Raw genomic sequence first — 22,836 nt, forward strand, 5'->3', positions numbered from 1 at the left:
TGACCGATTTATCGACCTGGCCGATATCGCGACCGATATTTTTTATCAAAAAAAAATCAGAAAGATTGTAAATTCAAAGCTCCGAGTTCTCAATCTCAAGAAATTGACGACGAAAAGGGCGATACGTGACATCTTTACGCTGGGTGATTTTGCAGATAAACTGTGCTTCCTACATTACAATCTACATCTACTGGACTGATCTGCAATTCTGTATCACGTTTTGCTTTTCGGGTTAGCCCAAATTTCAATGAATGTGCACAATTCAGCAATAATTCTTATTAATTTCAGTTTGCTCGTTTGTTTTTCAGCTTTCTGTAGTATTTACAAGTGCCATCTTGCCTTATAATACATGATATTTTAGGCGAAATGACTCTCCGCGACTTCCATATTAATATCGGCCTATGATATCAGTTATCGGCTTGGTGAGTGTGTCGATAATCGGTATCGGTATCGGCCTGCAAAAATCAATATCGGTCGACCTCTATGGAGAAGTTGCCCGCCCCCGATTTACATCGTGCCTGATGACTGAATCCGCACACACGCCCGCCCGGATGGAGATCACATTTGTGGTAGCTAGGCCTATGTATCATCATTCAATACGAAGGTGAAAATTCAAAATACCGTTATGGTTCCTACCGACATCTAGGTCAGTGGTTCTCAACCTTTTTCACCCCGCGAACCGGTAAAATTTCAAAAATTGTCTGGCGGACCGGTGAACTTTCAAAATTGATATGAGCCAAAATGTAGAGTATGCAACCGTTTTTTGCAATTATATGGTGCTAGAGAGTGACATTTTATGGTAGTGAGTCTGCTGAGTCGCGATAGAATTGCCTTGTCCAGATAAACGTGATACCGCCGAGAGTCGTTTACAGTCTTTCGCGCCGAAGGCCGTGGGTTTAACCGACCACGCCGACTCGAATAATATTCTTCCTTTTGACAATATCGAGAGAAGAAGCGTTTTATAGTCGAATCAAGCTCATTGTCGTGCTACCTTGCTCATTGCCCACTACCACCAGATGCAGGCTATTCTGGCAGCTATACGAATACAATGCGTACAGCAAGAAAACACCTTACAGCAGCTATACCGGCCATGCGCAGAACCGGGCCGAAAATGGATTTCGTCAGCCCACCAAAAAAAAACGTTGGTCTTGGGCCCCCACAAGCCGATAAGCAATACTTCCGGGGACTTCGGCCCAAGACCCTGCTGTTGGGTCGAGGTTCTCACCTGTACTAGTGAGCACATTCATTCTACTTAGTGTAAGGAGAAAGTTTATGTAGCTTAATCGCGCCAATAGCGAAAATTTTTAATCATTCATGACTCAATCGGTTTTCTCGCTGCCGAAATTTTAGCACGTCTTTCGGATGGGTTGTAACCTACTCACAAGGCTTCGAGTCACAAGTCAATCTCACTTTTATAATTTTGACTCGAATCAAATCTATAGCCATTTTCAATTCGCCACCGAGTCAAGACCGAGTCCAAGTCAGGGAGCAGAGGGTCAAGTCCGAGTCATGGTATTATGACTCGAGTCCGAGTCCAAGTCATTTTGTTGACTGTTCAGTTCCCAGTTAAAGTCTTGTTAAACCCACTTTTTAGAATTCTGTTTGATGATAACGAATGGTTTTTTTCACTTTCAGCAGGAGTTTTATCGCATTTTCAAGTACGAGTACTAATAGATGAGATCCCAATATTGCATGTGGTTGCTTTAATATTGTTCGAAATTACAATGAAAGGTCGGTTCTAGCCATCTGAGTCTCGAGTCATATGACTTAGTTCGAATCATGTACATTGACTCGAATCAAGTCGAGTCATCCGAATACCGTGACTCGAGTCGAGTCATGACTCGAGTCATTGCAACCCGGCCTTTCGGAGTCCCATGTTAGCGTAAACCTAATTATATGTGTTGGACTGTTGGTACGTCGTGGCGCGCTAAGGGCTGGCGCCGAAATGCCTATTTCTAGAAATCATGCGTATTTCTCGGAGAAGGGAACCTAATATGCAAGGCATTCAGTGACACTAAATCGCGCAAAGCACGAAAAGAAATTGAAAAATGTTGGGAAAAGTTTTCAAAAAACACGCTCTGATTTATGTTCATTTTGCAAAATAATTTGGGGCCTTTTTCAAGCTCGATCAGATCGATGCTAAGAGTATTTTACATCGTTTATATTGTTATATATCTTGACCAGTGAGTAGGACATATTTCAGTTTTATGTGGCGTCGCCTATCGAATCATCGTCGGCTACAAAATGCTGTATTAATTTACTTGTATACCTGCAGATTGTCTCGTGAATCATTCCTAGTTGGTCGGTTCAATTGCCGCGTAGTCATTAATCATATTCATATCTATACGTGTGTGAATGCGAATACATTATCGCAGTGCTTTTCAACCTGTGTGACGGTTCGCACTTGTGCGAATGAAAAAAATTGCAGTGCGAATGACGAACATGGTGCGAACGGTGCGAATGAAAATCCCGGATGAGTGCGAATGAAAATCGTGAATAATAATTGTTAATTTTTCTGACCTGGAACAATTCAAATAAACCTTATAGGAAATTCAAGGGCAGTGTAACTTTTGTTGTTGCGACGCGACTGTAAAAACTTGTTCAACTTAAGACGCACCGCTAGTCGTAGCCGTAGTGAATTAATATTTTCGCACCCCAATTATTACGTAACCAAAAGCCTGGTTTGGAATCTGGTGTTTGTTTGTTTTTGTTTTTGGGGTATTCATGGTGTTTGTCGACTACTATGGTCATTTACACCAGGCCGATATTCTTCTTATTTTCCGTAGCTGCCGACTTATAGCACGGCCCACCTCTAGGCTTTTGTAAGACACCGCTGACGCGGATGACGCGGAATCTGGTGTAGTGGCAGACATACAGTATATCAGGCCGTCTGAGCCTGTGACAGGCTGGGAAAATGACGTTGAATTGACTTTCTGCTGACTTTCGCTAAACCAGGCTAAACCAGTGGTTCCCAACGTGGGCGATATCGCCCCCCAGGGGGCGATTTGGCGGCTTAGGGGGGCGAAAATGACGAAGGGGGCGATAGGGGGGCGAAAATGGACAAATGGGGCGACAGGGGGCGAAAATAGCGAATGGGGGCGATAGGGGGGCGATGACACGTTAAAACGGCTATATTGGAGTCAAAACGGAGAAATGACCTTTTTTTAGTCAACCCACGGAAATTTAAATCTGGGGGGGGGGGCGATGATCGGCGTTGAACTTGAAAAGGGGGCGATGAGTCGAAAAAGGTTGGGAACCACTGTTGTATACCGATTTCTTGGTTCACAAAATCTGGGGGGCAATGATCGGCGTTGAGCTTGAAAAGGGGGCGATGAGTCGAAAAAGGTTGGAAACCACTGCGCTAAACAATCATCATACTTCCGTAATACCTGTTCGATAAGTGCGAGGCACGAGGATAGTAGTAAATACCATCATCATAGACTCCCATTTGTAGGTTATTGTAACGCAAATTTAACCCCTTCAAAGGTTATTGAAGTATGGACTGCAAAAGGCATAATTGTGGGTCGACCCGGTGCCAGAGCTATCTGTTAATATGTATGTAATAATTGCTGAATTTATTGTAAAAATCCTGCGATAGTTTTTTGCAAATACAAGGTCACGGTGTTGGGTACTGGAGCGAATATGCGAGACACGCAGAAAATGGCTTTATCATGAGAATTCATGATAAGATTTGCCCGACTGTTTTTTCTGGAAAATGTGGTCCAAGACCGTTGCGATGAACTACTGTAGGGACCAGAAATGTGTAACGAGCGATTTCAGGTCTATGAGACTCATTCATTTCGAGGCCAACCCCTTCTACAGGAAGACGGAAAGTTTTGGCCAACAAACGGCTGATAAAATGCGGTGCCAAAACATAAGCGTCGACAAAACCTTGGCCAAAATGACTTATAATGGATGGCCAAACCATTCGATATGGATATGCTCCATTGTCGGCACGGAATAGTTCCGTTATCGCAATCTGAGTAGAGTAGACAGTGGTACAACTGCGACACGCAAAATAAATTAATTCACCCTAATTTGGAATCGCGTGCGTCAGACATATTTTGTAGAGCTGTGTTGGATAGAATATAGAATTGTGGTGTGCTCGTTCTGTATGTCATGCATGTCCGTAAAATCATAGCAACTACTGTAATATTAAAAATGAATTCCTTTTCATGGGTGAGGCTCGGGTCGTGAAATGCCACAAAAACTCAGATTTTGGCTGTTGTCTAAAAACCTGCTATAACGCTATTAAACTGTCATGAATTCTCAACTTAGATTGAGCTAAAAGAGCAGAACACACAGTATCGTGAGTTAATTTGCTCTTACCTCATACTTGCGAGACAGAAAATGGGAAATCGAAAAAAAGTTAGAGCAACGTATCATAAAGTAGCGAACTCTAATGTGCCTACTCTCCTTGATCATTTGAACCTTATTTTTCAAGACATAGGGCAAAAGCCTTAACACAGACAGGTGGGTTTTCACCCTTTCGACATACTGGAGCCTCCTACACCTATTTGTCAGCTCTCAAAATCGATCTTTTTTTTCAGCAGGCATTTTTCACTCGTGGAAAATACGCTGTCTGTTGGATAGGAGTGCAGAACAGACTTCAAGACCTGGCCCTCCAAGCACTAGTAGAAGGGTTTTAGTGAAATAATTGAAATCAAAACGAGCGAAAATAGTAGCCTTTTCAACAGGGTTGTAATCAAGTCACAAGGCTTCGAGTCACAAGTCAATCTCACTTTTATAGTTTTGACTCGAGTCAAGTCTAGTCATTTTCAATTCACCTCCGAGTCAAGTCCAAGTCAGCGAGCAGAGGTTCGAGTCCGAGTCATGGTATAATGACTCGAGTCCGAGTCAAAGTCATTGTGTTGACTGCTCAGTTTCCAGTCCTGTTAAACCCGCTTGTTAAAACTCTGCTTGTTGATATCGAATGTTTCGCATTTATAATATACTAATTTTCTTCACTTTTAGCAGTTTCTGGTCACATTTTCCAGTACCAGTTCCAATAGACGAAATCCCAATAGTGTGGTTACTTTACTATTCATCGAAATTACATGGAAATGTCGGTCTTGGCCGTATGAGTCTCGAGTCCAAGTCGAGTCAATACACACATTGACTCGAGTCGAGTCGAGTCATTTCCGTATCTTGAGAAAATGACTCGAGTCAAGTCGAGTCATCAGAAAATCGAGACACTTAATAGCTTAAGATACATAGTAGCCAATTTGTTGCATATCAAAGCAAATAAATGTAGTATTTTCATCTTCTTTTTGTATAATATTCGTCTAGTTTGTGCGAATGAAATTTATTTTACAAAAAAAGTGCGAATGAAGCTCAAAAAGGTTGAAAAGCACTGCATTATCGTAACCACTGTTCGGATTATAACTAGGGTATTAACGAAAAATGAGATATATGTCGTATATAATTGTTTCCAGCCGTAGTCATAATACTCAACAGGCATGATGTCACTGTGCAGCGAACTGTGTATCCAAATTATATAGACTGCGCATGCGCAATCCATCAACGAAATTCCATAATTATTTACTCCCTGTCCTAGCCTATTCTATCAAAGCATGCCCAATGGCCAGACCATGTTATTTTTGGCATTTCAGGAGCCAGATGCCAAAACTGCCAAAAATAAAAATTTAAAATGTCAAAAATAAGCAATTTTTGGCATATGCCAAAAGTAACAGGGCCTGCCAATAGTGTATTTCGTTCATCGTGGTATGTTAACAGGACCACGTTACAAGCGAGAAAAGCGTGAATGAAGTGCAGGCTTCTCAATCTGGGCCCAGTGCACCCATTAGGGTTGAAAGCATAGTGTCCTAAACGGTGTGGACACAACGAGATTGAACGGAGAGAGAGAGAGAGATCAGATTTATTTTCGCCTGCACCATCGAGATGCTTTGACGATGGAGATGCGATACGACCTTTAAGCAAGGTCATCTAGTCTGCACCACCGTACCACGGATGACTGCATTTGGTTTACGTCATACTTTCCATTTGTCCAAAGGCAATTTTACGACTATTTTTGACCGGCTTGCCGAGCGCTAAATTTGATAAAACGGGTATCAATGGAAAGCTGCTGCTGTACTGATTACGAAAATATAAATTTTATTCTTCTCATGGATCTGGAACCCCCAAAATCAACCACGATTTTTGCATTGTGACGCAAAACACCGTCTGGCTCTTTCTGAGAAATAAGCTATAACTTGATGAAATTAGGCCATCTGAAGTGACAAAAGTCCTCCGAAATTATCTCGGTAGACTGAAGGAGATGGGATGATCGGGCTACACAATAGAATGTGTTGAGAAGCAACACGGGAAACTCCTGGAAAAGTATCGGGAAGAAAATTATTTCCGGGATGAGACCGATGGCACTGGCGAAGTGATCTCTTTTCATGATGCTTGAAAGCCGGTTCGACCCTCCGAAGATTTTGAAGCTCTGAAAACCTTTTGTGGAGGACTGGAAACATTCTCTCCCTTAACTGCTACTGTTGAAGCCGATTTTTCACAGACTCGTTGGGCGAAAATGAATTCAGGAGAAATTTAACTGACCTGAGTTTGGAAGCACTATTACAATGCAAATAATTTAAGTCTATTCAATAACTGTAACAAACAGGTGTTGAGCGTGTTTGTTAGGCTTTCTTTCTTTTTGCTTATTGGCACCGATTCCGTGTGGATACTGCACATTTTATGGTTTCGTGTGATATTATTAATCTATCAAATCGCTAGGTTGTTTCTTATTATTGTTTGTTGGCACTGATTATAAGTGCTGGATGCTGCACATTTTGTGGTTTCTTTTGATAAACAGACCCAAAAAAAAGCGTTTTTATGGCTAATCGAGTCTGAAATTATGTATTTAGAGGACAATGCCAAAACTAAAAACTGAAAAATGCCAAAAATAAGCTATTTTTGGCAATTTTGGCGTATGCCAAAAATAACACGGTTGCCAATGGCCCTACCCATGTCGAGATGTAGAGTTTACATTGAGCAAAATTTGATTATTATTTCAGCACCGTTTTAGATATTTTAGAAAGGTTAATCGTAATGTTCATATTCATCGCGATCACATAATATTCCATAAAATAAAGCTTCTGATCATGCAGATAATACTCCCGGAATTTAGGGTCATAGTCCTAGCATGTTATAGGTTCGCCATTCCGTCCTTCTTTCTCAGATTTGTCGATATTTGCAAGGGCGATGTATGAGAAAATTACATCGTTCTTATTTTAGATCTGTGTTCTCACTTTGTTCTTATTTGTGGCAACTTGATACTTCAACTTCGGTATTATATATATATATATAGTACACATGCACTCCTTCCTTGTACAGGTCATAATGCTTTATAATAGGCTGCATCAACAATATTTGCATGCAACAGTTCAATGCAGCATTTCGCACTGCGATATGAAATCGCACATGAATAGCGAATTGATCAGAAAGTTCACGAAACTTAAAACATGGCGAAGTAGTAGCGTTCTTCAGAAAATGACTTCCCTTCGAAACCTTTTCTTCGGCGTCAGTCGTTTCCGCGCAGTGATTGCAAAATCGTGCAGACAGAGTATTCGCGCCTGAACTCGTATTATAGATTGCAGTAAGTAGCGGTGTTGTTGGTAGCGCATGGTGGTATCAACGCGGGTGCTTTTGTGCAACTCGGTAGCCTGCAGTGATAATTTAGTACATCCACACTCGGACAGCTATTCTTCTTTCGTGCTGAATTTATCACCCATCAGTATGCTGTTGTGAAAAGTAGGCCAGCGTTGCTATATCGTCATACTGAGGTGACGCTTTGCATGTTGCGGTCAGGATGGCATCATGCGCTTCTGTTGTGTAATAGATTATGTAGATTTAACCGCTTAACGTCGGACGCATTTCAGTCAAAGACTACAATAACGGTAAATGAATGAGCCTAAGGCGCCTGTTTTAATTTCGACGTAGCCGATCATTGTTGTTAGCGCATTTCAATCCGGCATGCGGTAGAGAATGAGATGTATTTACGTATTATAGTTGCATAATGTTGGTAAGATGGGTTTCTACGCTCTAAAACTATCGGACTTTGCGTGAAATCATACGAAACTTCATTCGTGCCAAATTTCGTGACTTGAAACCGCTCTACATTGAATTGATCATAAGATTTTCTCGGATATATGATGCGTTATGTATCGGTTCAGCGTTGTTATGCATGCCATTCTTCAGCAGCTTTGATCTATCGCTGGAAATGCTAATACCTCGACGGGCGTAGTGTTAGCTCATTTTGATGAGGACAGTTTGTACAGTGGACACCTTGTGCAGACGTAGACTTGCTGTATCAGTACAATCATTGTAGATTATTTCAAAGCAGTGATATAGTGTGCACTGTGCAGTGATTTCGCCTGATACTTATTCCCTTTATTCTGCTGCTGCATCTGTTAGTACAGGCATCTGCGGTTAGGTAATTGCAAAGTTACGTCAAAACAGTGGCTTTTCAAGGAAACTGCTGCAATTGTATGCATTTCACTCTGCGCCTCTCACCGCCTACTGGATTACATATCAGCTAAAGTGGGAGCGGAAGTCTGTGTTGTCGGTATATTGCAATAGACGGCGTATAAATGCCGGATAGAACCATGGCAGACGAATCGGCGAAGACGAAAGATATTGCCATCAAGGCACAGAAGAAAATTTTAGGGAAGATGGCATCGAAGAGTTTAACCAAGCTGCTAATTGATGATAAAACCGCTGAATTGCTCGACGAATTTTGGAAGTGGGTATAGTGTTATGCTTTATATCGGCTCATCTTTGAAACTTTTATTACCATGGTACAAGCCCTGGAAACACTTACTTCCCTAATCTAAATCCTTGGATTTATCATACCCCGAGGGAAGCAACTATGTTCTGCCAAGGCGATAAAGATTCATAGATATATAGAAGACAAAGCTTATCGTAATGCGAACCGTCGTCCGCCGTCAAAATCGTATAGTGCTATGAAAAGATATGGTAAAGTTGTAACAGAACATGCCAACGCCTGCCTCTATCAGGCATCGGTTACCGAGATTCAAACAACTTTTTGCTAATGTTCGAGCCGATACTACAACAGTGCCGTGACTCTGTGCCTGATGATGTATTTGATGCTGTGGTCATCAACTGGTAACGACTTTGCGATCACGATTTCGGCTCTAACGACAAATAGGATAGTGTTAAAAAGAATATTAGAAATATTGAAAGACAATCGGTGAGGTAAATGTGACCTATCTTGTGGAATTATGCGCTGGTAATCCCATTTATATCCGAAGAACCGGCCGAAGGTAACGACACAAAGTGGTCTCTTGTTGAAATACGAATACGTTTATGTAACGTCAGTCAATATCAAGAGACCTTCCCGATCTTTTTGCCTAAAATGTTGTATGATTGCTCAAATTCTCATGCCATGATGGCTTGCCAGCATGTATGCGAAGATATGTCACGAGATTTATCCGTCATCAAACAATAAGTGCTTTTTGTACAGTACAGTAAAATACTGGGGTTACAGTAAGTATATAGGCTGACCTTGATCACATGCATTCGTAACGTGTGATCGTGGTATTATCGAATATCTGGGATCCTATTTACTAATGAATCTGATTAGGGATTTTTCGATTTGTCAATGCAGTACAATAACACTGAAATGTGCGAAATTGGTATCGAGATTTCGCCCAAGCGTTTTAGTAACCGGATATGCACAGTAGACCCGCAGCTTATAGGTCAGAATTATTGACAGATTGAATTTCACGCTAATGTACGAAACTGTGAATCTATCTTGTAGGAACGCCCATTCGTACACCTTACGACCGCAATGCATACAGACTCGCAGTTGGAATACATTATTCCGTTGTTTTACGTTGTACGCTATCAAATGATTCCCAATTAGGCTGTATTTTGATGGGCGACACGTCTCAATTATCCGAGCATCGTGTCCATAACTACACCTCTAATTTACCGATCGATCTTCTTCGTCAATTTCAGTTACGTGTCTCTCTATCATTGTCCTAGCACATACGCAATATCCGTGTATTTGGTGGCACGTAGTATTTTTGATGCCCGTAAATGGCATTTTTCTTTTTCCCGAATATGTCTCAACATCAGCCAAATGTTTCATGCTAAAGAGAAGGACATGTAAAATTTCCAAGGCCTGTGAATGAGTCATCAGAATTAAGCGCATGAAATCTGCGGTTGCCGAGTAGCTGTACAGCGCGTAGGATTTATTGCCATCGTCGCTATAATGCGTCAACTAAAGCACTGTATCTAGGTATTGTGAGCGCGGAGGACTGGTTGCGCTAACTTCCGCTACGTCACACCATTGCGTGCTTGTCTGCTGCTAGGCAGATATCGATGCGCGTTTATTGCGCGTCTTCGTAAAATATATATATTTGCAGTGATTGCATATAGCCTAGTAATGTACTTCTGGCGAATGGGATATCTGGCCAGTAGGCATATATTACAGGCAAGTCGTTCTAAGTCGGCTGCTCAGTGATCAACTTGCAGCATTGATGCGTCCAACCATGTTTTTGTCGACCGTTCCAATCGTTTTTTGTTACGCTCGCGAGTTGTGTATACTTGCGCATAACGTGCATTCTTCCATGTTGTGTATTCGCAATTGCTATCCACAATGTAATCGATTCGCATTGAGCCTGTGAGCGACTCCGTCGCGTGGTAAATCATGGAGAACATTTCACAAAGATATAATCCATCCATTACCTAACTTCACACTAGCCGCCTAATATGCACATCGATTCGTTAGTGACTTGTTTGTCCACACAAGTGTCTTATAATAAAATTCGCACCGCGCCTATTGTGCAAGCACTGTCCAGTGTCCACTGTGTCCAGGCGTTGAAGGATATATTGCCCGTACATATGCCACTATGACTTGATGACAGCAGCGACCTAAACCCAAATCCACTGATGCGTGAATCGTTTTCGCGTCTCACTAAAGATAACTAACCTGGTGATGTATTGATTTGATAAAAAATTTAATAAAATGATGATGATGATCCGAAAGTATGGAAATGTATTAAATATGGTATGAATGAATGTTGCTATGGTATGGAAAATTCTAAGTATGGTATGGAAAGATTGAGGCTGGTATGGAGTATGGAAATGTCCCATACCATGCCCTGGATTTGACCAAGCCAGCATCGGGCCTGCGATCAGATAGATCGCTTTCGTGAATGGGGAATTCCGCTATAAAGGGGTTTCAGTAAATCAAGAGCGGTCCTGCGGATGGCTTTCTTTCATTTTGATAATATTCCGTCTTTAATTTCTTATCAAAGTCTCTAAAGGATTTTGTATTCGTTTGCATACCACATATAGCACCTTGTTAATAGTTGTAGCGTTCTGTGCTGTTCATGTTTTTTTCTTGCAATGTAATTCGTCTGCCGGATTAAACTAACACTATTCACGATTTTTCAAATAGCTCTCTCGCTCACCACAAAATTATATCGTGCCAACCGGCCGGTTGAGAACCTCCACCTTCTATACATAATATGTGGAAAATCACCGTAGCTAATCTGGCCATATAGCCAACATATCGACCGATGCGTGGCAAATAACAGTGACTCGGATTAACATCATAAGTCATATGTGGGATATTTGGCGCCAATTTTCTCTTAAGGTCACGTGTCAAGATTTCTTCAGAACCATCAGTCGATGCACCGTATGCTAAAATATATTCTTGTACCATCGGAAAGTAAAGCACTCTACAGCAATCCAAACTACCCGAAATAGAAAGATCTTGTGTATTTACTTTACCGGTAACCAGGACCGAAACAGCACTTCGTTAGCCCCCCCCCCCCAAAAAAAAACACGCTGGTCTGGGGCCCCCATATAGGGTGATGAACCAAACTTCCCCAGACCCATATTACGCTTTGTGTTTATGCCGCTACTTATCAGCGAGATCTGTCGTACTTTGAGCGAGTCAGCTTATGTCTCCTATACGCGCCAAGCACGAAAATTTTCTATAATTTATGATTGAATCGGTCAATATGTTCGGGAATTGCATATATATTTCGATCAATACTCAATCGATGCTCACATAATCAGATTTACCGGTAGAGATGTGTGAGGTGTCTTGGAGTATGTATAGGGCCCTTAAATAATAATTAAACAGCTTCGGGCGGACCCCGTCGGTATATTTACTTCGTTACATGACGTTGTTTCGTGACTCCTGTCTGCTATGTCTAAAGATGTTGAAATCGCCCAAACTAAACTAAAAGACGCACACGATTCCAAATTGGTATTTATTCGCTGGTAAATAATTTTTCTCCGCGGGATGGCATTTCTCTTGTGGGGTTCAGATGGCCAGGACAGGAACATTCGGCGCCAGCCACTTGGCGCCTATGGACGATTAAACATATATATAAAACTTCTCGGAGTCGCATGTTACATGGCCGAAAACTTCATATGTCTTGGTGCGTCGTGGCGCGGCCGACACGGAAATGCCCATTTCCTAAGATCATGTGTATTTTTTGTCGGGGACGGGTACACAATAATCAAGATACTTGGCAACATTTGATCATCAGATTTTGAAAAAATTGCATAAATTTCCCAATAATACTCTATAATTTATATTAATTCGCGAAATAATTTTGGCCCCATTCGAGCTCTAGGGGGTTTGGGGTGCGGCAGCTACGGTCCTGCCGGTAACAGCAGCCTACATTTCGGAGTGGCGAGATAACGTAGTGGTACAATCCGCAGCTGCAACACCAATGGGTTGCGGTTTCGAGTCCGACCGAGGTCGACTCCGGAATTCCTACCTAAGGGTTGGAGGTTTATCTAGGCTCATCCTCGCCATCTCATCCGTGTCAGCGGTGTCTTAAAAAAGCCTAGAAGTGCGCCGTGCTACGAGTAGGAAGCAACGGAATGAAAATGATGAAAAATTGGCTTTGTGTAGATGACCATGGCAGTCGACAAACACCATGAACACCCCACAAACAAACTAGCCTACATTAGATCCGATTTTTGAATAGACTTTGGTTTGTGAGCTATTTAGATATTTTATTGCGATGCAGCAAACTATAAATATATGACGGCGCGCCTATCGCGGTAACATAATGGCGACAAAATGCAATTTCATTTTTTCGCCTATTCAGCTATTTTCGTGATTAGGTCCAATAAGAGACAGTGCAGTATGTGCCACGGTTTTTGCAGTTCGCAAAACAAAATCCTCGTATAGACTCTATCGACATCTGTTTATAACGAGGGTTGCATTTGAAACAAATGTCAATTTAAAAAAAAAAGTTAAACAAAAGACCCTAATTGAAAACTTGTTTTTTATTGTGTGTTTTTTTAAGCCACGATGGCACGAATATTCAGTTGTGACGTCATAACGGATTGACATTTGACAATTGAAAATATAGGGTAACTATAGCTCATTTGACGACATATCTTAACTATAAATGTTGAACCGACTATTTTGAGAGTTCCAACCATCACATGTCGATATACGTCAGCTAAATAGGGTGATAATTGTCCGTGGGCTCATACAACATGTTTTTTGGAAAGTAGTTACTCAATTATGGCATAATTTTACAACTTGAAACTTGAATTTTTTAAAAGGATTTTGTTTAAAGCACTGTTTAAAACATTTTTTAAGCAAAGTGTTTTAAAACACCGTTTTTGTTAAATGCTACCCTATTTATAACCATGGTACGTTTCCCCCTACAGCATGTGTAATGTGTATATACCTTATACTGCCACAACCTTTTGGGTGGAAATATTCGTGAAATTGTCCCGAAAAAATAATGAAAATCGAATAAAATAAAATCGATTGTCCGATTCCTGAATTTCCGACGAGATTACTTTTTCCCGAGTAACCCTTGTGTGACAGGCGTTCTTCTTAGCAATGCGTCCGAACTCATATTGGGTGTATAGTTAGATGACCTGCTATGTTAGCATGAACCTGGAATCGTCGCGATCGTTTGTGACAACGGGATTGGTATATCTCCCTAAATCCTACGTGCATGCATAATTTGGATTAAAATGTCGTACTCGATTTATACCGCGCTATAAGTCTGCGGTAGGTCCTGGATTCGTGTGTTATGGGTCGTATATTCACACCCGTATATCAGGGGTGGTACTCGTTTCGTTAAGTGTATACCTATTTAGTTATAAGGTGCGGATGTATGGGTCGTACTGTAGTTTCGAATCCTGGAAGCAACAGCATTTTGATAGCAGTTAGCGAAATCCGCTACCATCTAACTCGGCTCATTTTCGTCATTAGTCGTCTAGTAATTTGCATAATCTCGCGTAACCGTGTGCTACTGTACAATGCAATAGATATGCTGTATGACACAATTTGCCGAGGTCAGAACGTCGCACTAGTACGGGATCGCGATACTGCACACGACCCAACTAGGAATACAATTTTGAAGCAATTTTATGTGATGTGAATCATTTGTAGTTAGTACGTTAAATCATTTTTATTCCGTAGCTGCCGTGTGTAGCTCGGCCCGCTTCTAGGGTTTTTATAAGACACCGCTTACACGGATGAGATGGCGAGAGGAGCCTAAATGAACCCGGCGCTTAGGCAGGAATTCTGGAGTCTGTACCTCGGTTGGACTCGAACCCGCATCGGATTGGTGTTGCAGCTGTGGGTGTTACCACTACGCTATCTCGCCGCCTTTCAATTAAATGTGAAAGCAGACTGGTTATTGGCAGTCACGGGCAACGATTAGAGAAATAAGTCTAACAGCATGACTAGCTGACTTCCAGCGCGTAATCAACGGGAATAAGCGAAGTATACATGATAAGCGTGTCAGGGTAGTATTTACATTCTCGCTATTTTGCGTGCATTTGACAACGCATTGCGCGGACAATACATTACCCCGACAGTTAATTGTGTTTGGTTTGGAAATGAAAACGATTGAATTGATGAGAAAACGCGTCACTGACGCTCATTGGCGTCGCACTTCCTACCCGGGATAAGTCACCAGCAAGCTTTCTGGAATACGAGTATATAATCAGATATGCGTGAAAATCATTATCTGTAGCGTGCGTATAATATCAGGAAAATATGTCGCTCTAGTAATAATAATAATAATCTATTCTAGTAAGTCCCAAAAGAATCCTACGGTATAGGTTTACGACAGTGACGTCACAAACTTGTCGACAGATACTCGCGCATAAACCAAACTTTGAAATTCGAAATTCATTGCGCCGGCCCATAACACTTGGTTATGATTGATGTAAGCAGTCGAGCAATGTCATGGCATGGCCAGTTGTATACAACGTGAATTTATTGCTACTCGGTTTTCTCTTTGAAATCTTTACTAATATTCAGTAGAGATCTCTCGAGCAATGATGAATTATACACTCCGATATATCCGTGGGAATTTATTGGTATTGTCATCGATTACTCATCTCGAATATAATACAATATCTGTGTATTTTGTTGCGTCCAAATTCTTTATACCATACCAGCGTCTGTTTCCTGTGACTTCAAGTGTATCTGTGCTCTAAGAAGCGATGTCGCGCCAGGATCAATAGTGGGCGACAGGAGGCATAACTATAGCAGTAGCTAGTTTCCCAATGCAACACGCTCGCAGTTTACGCGGTGGTTTCATGACTTCTTCGTAAATCTATCGTTTTAATGACACGTATAACTCGTAACGATGCGTTTAACTAGAATCATTCACGATCATTGAGGTAATTACTGGTGATTTATCAATGACACTGCTTAGTTTCGATGGCAATCAATGGCGAACGCTTACATTGCGATTGTGCCTCTGTACATCTTGTTGTATGAGAATAATGGGTCTTGTGTAGTGTATTTAGTAATTTTATATTGTCAACCAAGTGAGTTAAGTATGCATGTGTGATATTCATACTTTACGCCAGCTTGAGTTGATTGTTTCCCATACTGGTAGACAAATTCCCAAAATTGTACAGTACAATGTACCTTGACAATTATGACATCATTGTCATACTCGTAGCTATGACTAGCTGAATAAGTAGCCTGAGAATTGGTGAAGCGGAAATTTGGTCTTCGCACCTTCTTGCGAGTTGCGACCGAGAAGAGTGTTAATTTAACGGATTCTAACTGTATACAGGGCCGTAACTGCCGCACCCCAAACCCCCCAATTGGGGGGGCCCGAGCTCGAAGGGGGCCCCAAATTTTTTGGTGAATTAGCATAAATTATAGAGTATTTTTTGAAACTTTCTGCAACATTTTCACAAATTTTTCGTGCTGCGCGCGATTTCAAGTTGCCAGATGTGATGATTATTGGGTACTCTTACCCCAGTGAAAAATACACAAGATTTATAGAAATGGGCATATCGGCGTTGGCCATTACCGCTCCGCGACGCACCAAGACATATACAGTTTTAGGCCATGTAACACGCCACTCCAAGAAGTGTGCCAGAACGATCGGCAGCGAGAAACCTTGGCAGAAAAGGACTACCCTTAGGGTGACCAAAAACTTCGTTATATAGGTTATAGGCTACGAAATACATATAGGTTTATTTGTCCATAGTCGCCTAAATGACTGGCGCCGAATGTTCCTGTCTTGGTAATTTGAACCTCATAGCACAGATACCATCCCGCAGCGAAAAATTAGATGCCAGTGAAGAAATACCAATATGAAATCGTGTGATCTTTTAGTTTAGTAGGCTACGTTTGGGCGATTCTATATTTTTTGATATAGCAGACAGGAGGTCACGAAATAATATCATGTAACGAAGTCCCATCTCACCCATCACCATCTACCTGTAAATCTGATTTCGTGAGTAGAGAGGACAAGAAATTGATAGCAATATATATGCAATTCCCGATCTTATTGACCGATTTTATCATCAATTATCAAAAATTTTCGCGCGTAGCGCTGGCTAACTGAACTGTACAACTGTAATTACGTGACTACGCGAACAACGTGATTAGGGGGGGATCGGTTTATCACCCTATGGGAGCCCAAGATTCAAGTTTTTAGGGGCCTGACGAAGTGTTGTTTCGTTCCTGCCAACGGGTATACACCCGGAGATGTTCAATTATTATTGAGGGGTCCTACCTTTTCAAGTACACTTTACTCAGCTCTACCGGAAAATCAGATTACGGGAGCAGAGAGAGGATAAAAATTGATAGCAATATATAAGTAATACCGACCATATTGACAGATTCAGTCATGAATCACAGAAATTTCTCGCGCGAAGCGCGATGAAGCAAGCAAAGCTGACTCACTAAACGGACACCCCATGTATAAACAGCTTCATATTGACGTATTCAGTCGTGAATTACAAAATTTTCTCGCGCTTCGCGCGATTAGGCAAGCAGAACAGACTCACTAAACGGACAACCAATGAAGAAACAGCGTACACCTTATGTAAACAGCGTGTAGTGGGAGGGGGGTCTGGGGGGTTCTCCCCCAGACGTTAGGTTTACCACCCTATGGGGGGCCCGAGACCAACGTTTTTGGGGGGGCCTGACGAAGTGCTGTTACGGCCCTGACTGTATAATTGCAGTTTATATTTTCAATTTACTTGGCTACTGGAAAGTCTGCCCGGGAAGCCTACCCGGGGATGTAGCCTATTTCAGTAACGAAGCTACCCTGCTGGTGCGCAGTGGAATCGCGGTATCTTTACGCATTCACCACACCTGAAAACATGTTGCACGCTGATATTAATCATAAACCTCTGTCGCGCGGTAAGCCACAGACCTTCGCATTGGTTGGTACGCGTGTGAATTGTCATATTCCATGGTTGGCAAAGCTCATAACTGGTTGACAGCACTGTTGTGTCATACTTAATGAATTGGTGGATTGAGTCCAAAACCAAGCAGAATGATTAACCCATAGTGCGTGCGCTTTTTAACTGAATGATATGTCGTTCGAATTCTGTTAATTCGACAATGAGTTTGATTTGATTCATGTGCAGTTGTGCATTGCGCAGTGTCTACTGTTGCCAGCCGACTAGCATTGAGATTGAAGGTATGAGTATTGTGTTGACGGTTGAATGGCCATGACTGCGTTGCGAGTGCGATTGGAATTGCTCCTGCAACCTCTGAGAACAAAACCGTTACCAGTGAATTTGGCATTAGCAATGTAATAGCTATCATTATTACGTAACCGATGCAACAATATTGCATTAATAAATTGGAATGTGAATCTATCACGAAGGTGAGTGCGCATGGTGATATCCGGCACTTCGGGAATTCTGCACTCGGCACTTGATATGTACGATTGTACGATGACCGTGTTAATGTATTCGGGTTAGGGTTACGTAAGAGGGCGCCAAGTGCCTCGTTTACCTAGTACGGTAGACGTGCATGCCTCCTTATATATATATTTTTTCATTTCTCTATCTATATCAGCAGGCCAAGGTGGCAGATTGGTTTACGGATTTCAGCAAGTCTTTTCGACTCCTTTCTTTTCATAATATAGCAATTCTTGTGGAGAGAATTTATTTATCATCGCAAAAAGAAAAAAAAATGAATCGATAAAAGTTTCAATAAAACTTATACCATTATGTACGCATTCGTACTAAATTTAGCGTTTGTAAATTTGTAACATTTTTCCGTTTATAAACATGCGCGGACGTCCCGTTTCAGAGTGCGCAAGGACTTCAGCAACAAGAAAGACGCCGAAAAGTTCAACCACAACCTGATCAAGGTCATGATCAAGATCGCCGTCCTGCACCGAAACGACCAGTTCACGGACGCCGAGAAGAAGCTCGCCGAGCGGCTGCAGACCAAAGTCAAGATGACCGCCATGACGCTGGTCAGCTTCGTCGAGGTCGACTTTACCTTTGACAAATACGTGCTGTCGCGGCAAATGAACGAGGGCAGGGGGATACTGCAGCAGCTGGTCGCGCGGCACCTCACGGAGAAGTCGCAGGCGAGGATCAATTCCGTTTTCGACCAGCTGGGCGACACGGAGTTTTTGGAAAAGTTGTTCGAACCCGGCGGGCCGTACGCCGATTCGCTTAAGAAAATGGCCGGCAGCATCAACGATCTAATAGAGGACGGGGTGTTGTGATGCTCTCCATGCGAGGTACTCTATTTCGTACGTTTTTAAGTGCTGAAAGCTGGCCGCCGAGTCAAAGAGGATCACGCCCCGGGATCGTGATGTGTCCAGATGAACTATGAATTTGAGATGTCGTACGGAAGCGATGTGGAATCGCTATTCCATGTCGTCCGCAGTGGTCTTTGAGGTGTATAACCGGGGTTGCCTATGCGTTTGCCTATGTGTTTTCCTTGGCGAACGTCTGAAGACTTGTTTACTTTATTGCTCCGTAACCGTTCTCGCCTGGGCTGGTGGATGGACGTATGCGTTGTGGTTCCATTCCAGCAGCAAATCGGCCCGTGCAATCAACTGTTACTTTTTCAGCGACTTCAGTAACTCTTTGAATATATGTTTTTTTCGTGATACTCTAGATAAAATCCAAATTAGGCGCGTAGTGGGTTGTCGATAGCGATTTCTCTTTGAAAGATTTAAAAACCTACGCCCAATTCTGTCAGTACTGAGTTACGAATATGTGGTCGATGCATTGTGTAGTCGTATGCAGTCTGTTAGATGTTCTTCAAGAAGACAATGAGGCCCCATTTATGTTTTGTTGTATCTACGCGCCTGGTCATCTATATTTATTAAAACCAGCTCGTAATTAGTGTTTTTACAGTGTTTCGCTTTCCTGTGACCATACTACCTTGGTATCCATACCAGCCATATCTGTATACCATGGTCTTGATATTCGAATAAGCATTACGGCAACAGTCTAACCCATGTCATGAGATTTTACTAGAACTAGTTAGCTAGTGGACTCGTATAGAAACCAGCATATGGCGGTAATCTCGGATGAACTATACGGTCTCGAATGCCGGAAGCTCTATTGCCAATAGACTAATGGGCAGTATGAACGTTCGTTTGTCACTTTACTCGCGTGTTCTCTCCTTCACCACACCACCTATATATCCATTGGAGCAAACTTCCATAGAATGCATTGTCAGTAAATGTTTGATCGCCATGATTTTGAAAGATATCACCTGGGAGATCTAGAGTTCTAGATATCCCTGGATATCACTAACAGCACCCGAATGCCGAATTTGTATCTGAATTGAGTGTTACACTTTTTTCGCACAACTGCACTATAAAACTTGACATGTGGGCATAATATACATCTAGCGAAATTATCGTTCCTTTCCTGCCATCATCTCTTATCTGGCGCATGGTAAACTTGGTGAGATCACTGCACGAATCGGTGGTTGTTTGCATGTCGGTGTGCTGTCACCAACCTCCAGTGTAACTGTTCCGGTTACGCTCGCATATATTCTTCCGTGTGTGAGCAAGATGGAATTGCAATACTGCTTTTAATGGTTTAGTCATTCAGTGGTTTCTGCTGTATAGCATATGCTGAAACGCTGTTTATCGAAAAAACGCTGTTTATCGAAAAACTCATGTTGGCAACTCTGCTTTGTCCTGTGATGTAGTCGCCATTTTATATCTTATTTCAAGGACGCCTTTTATAGCGGCAGTGTCATGTCATCGTTGGATGTTTATTCGTTGCCTTGATGGACTACGAAATATACTGATGTTTTCTTCGCGATGAATTGGTTTTATTTTGTGTTCCGGCGGTATGAAAAGTAGGGAGCGTCTAGTTCAGGGGTCTCCAACACGCGGCCCGCGGGCCGCATGCGGCCCGCGAGGTCCTATTTTGCGGCCCGCGACCTGATTTGAAAAAAATTCAGAAAAACGCTTAGTAAATCATGTTGAAACGCTAAAATTGATTTCAGTTGAAACATAATGTTGTTGTTTTTCAAAGTGAGCCATTCTATGTGCCCACTATCACTATTACTCACTAGTTGATACGGCTTCGGCATGGTAATATCATTCCATGGATGAAGAATTTGCTGGTACGAATGGGCATATTGCCTTGACGTGCAATGGCCCACCACTGCCAAGACCGAGACGCCTGCAAAACGACTTCGGGCGCTCCAAAAGACCATGCTTTACGAGGAGATAGTTGTCTAGCAAGTAGGCCTACCGTGTATAGCTAACCCCAATATTGATTCTTCAATCCATGGGTGGCCAATCTGCAGCAGTAGAAGGGAAATTATGCGGCTGTCGACACTTGTAATAACAACCCTAAGTTTTCACAGATACCCCCTGCATCAGCTGTATCTGGGAATCTGATCACATTGGCCGAGAAAAAATAAATATTTTATAGTAATATGTGAAACTATACTAATATTTATTGACGAAATTCACTCATGAACATGAAAAATTTTTCGCGCTTCGCGCGACTACAGATTGGTTCTCTGTGGCTCTTTACAACATAACTACTAACGATTTGGTGCGCATAGTAAGCCGATATGTGCATATAGATTAGTTCGGAGTGTACCGGCAATGGACATGGACATGATAACGTGGGTATTTGGCCCCAGCTAGTTTATCACGACTAACCACCGGTATGCGGCCGCAGGCTACATGAGTACGCGAAATGCGGCCGTGAATTACAAAAATGTTGGCCACCCCTGTTTTAGCGGCTAAAGAGTGTTGTCATTGTCAGGTATCGTGTACAGCTCATATAGTCCAAAATATAATGACATTGATGATCATGATACTTTTTGTTGTATTTGTGTTTGTTCAATAAAATATTAGTTCTTTTGTGGTGACTATAACCGTCGCCTATGTTAGAAAGCACAGCGTTGTAATAACGTAGAGTTATCAGACGTGATTGTTGAACTGCGTTGCCTACTTTTATATCGATATTGATGTCATGCGGCCCGCGGCCTCCAGGAATTTGGAAAAGTGGCCCGCGACCTATTTTGAGTTGGCGACCCCTGGACTCTAGTTAGTATGAAACCCGACCAAAAACAGTGACTGGAATTATAGGAACCGAACGATTTGGAAGCCGTCTCGGGCAATACCCCATCGCTACTGGAAATAGCTTGGTTTGTTGACTAGACCGACTCATTTGTTGGCAGGGGACGAGTGGACAACTGGACATGGGATAAACCAAACTATGTTTTCCTTCTCTGTGGTATTCATGGTGTTTGTCGACTACTACGGTCATTTACACCAGGCCGATATTCTTCATTTTTATTACGTAGCTGCCGTACGCACTGCCCACTTCCAGCTTTCTATAAGACACCGCCTACACCAGTGGTTCTCAACCGGGAGTCCGCGAAGCCTCAAAATAGTGTATAACCTAATTTGTATTTTATGAATTGAAAAATCACCAGGTAGTTTCGCTTCATTACTAGTAAAACTCCAGAGCTCACATCAACAGAATGGCCGTCTGAGATAAAATATCCTACTGTGCAGACTTATTTTAATTGCTAAATTGTCAATATCCAACTGATACAAACATTTTGCTGTTTAGAGCTGTGTTCTTGGGGCTTAGGGGGGGGGGGGAAGTTGGATGAGTAAGGTCAATCACTGTGACTTCGAAATGTTTACAAAAATCCATTTTCTCTTGTGATAAACATAACAATTTTTTTCATGATAACTTCAAGATAAGCTGCTGGATAGAAATGACTAGGCTTGACGTCACATGTTCATTAAAAGAATTGCTTGTCAATTTTAGTGCCGTTGCGATCATACCCAAATGTGCCGTCGGAAGCGTTACGCGTTATTATTACATTCGCCACCACCTATATTTGTGGAAATGGATTTTCGGCACTCGTTCATATCAAATCGAAGGCGCGAATTTTCTAGACACGACCACATATTTCAAGAAGCGCAGTTGCAGAATTCGCTTTGAAATAATGGAAGTGAACCCAATTTCTATATGAATAGTACATGATCTTATTTTCAAGAAAAGTCATTTTGTTGCTGTTTATCCACAAAGCCAACAGTTACCATTTGCACAAGACAAATGACGATTGCATGATAATTG

General features: G+C 42.0%; 1 protein-coding gene across 1 annotated transcript; it reads left to right on the forward strand.

Annotated features, from left to right (window-relative positions):
• Positions 1-7,771: 7,771 nt before the first annotated feature.
• On the forward strand, positions 7,772-20,545 carry LOC145439002 (tumor necrosis factor alpha-induced protein 8-like). The gene is made up of 2 exons (XM_080316421.1): positions 7,772-8,743; positions 18,551-20,545. The coding sequence occupies exons 1-2, from the start codon at positions 8,592-8,594 to the stop codon at positions 18,975-18,977; spliced, it is 579 nt and encodes a 192-aa protein (XP_080172547.1). The 5' UTR covers positions 7,772-8,591; the 3' UTR covers positions 18,978-20,545.
• Positions 20,546-22,836: the final 2,291 nt, after the last annotated feature.

The sequence above is a fragment of the Botryllus schlosseri genome, chromosome 5, assembly GCF_051294905.1.
Source record: "Botryllus schlosseri isolate E-star chromosome 5, Bs_hap1, whole genome shotgun sequence".
Lineage (NCBI taxonomy): Eukaryota > Metazoa > Chordata > Ascidiacea > Stolidobranchia > Styelidae > Botryllus > Botryllus schlosseri.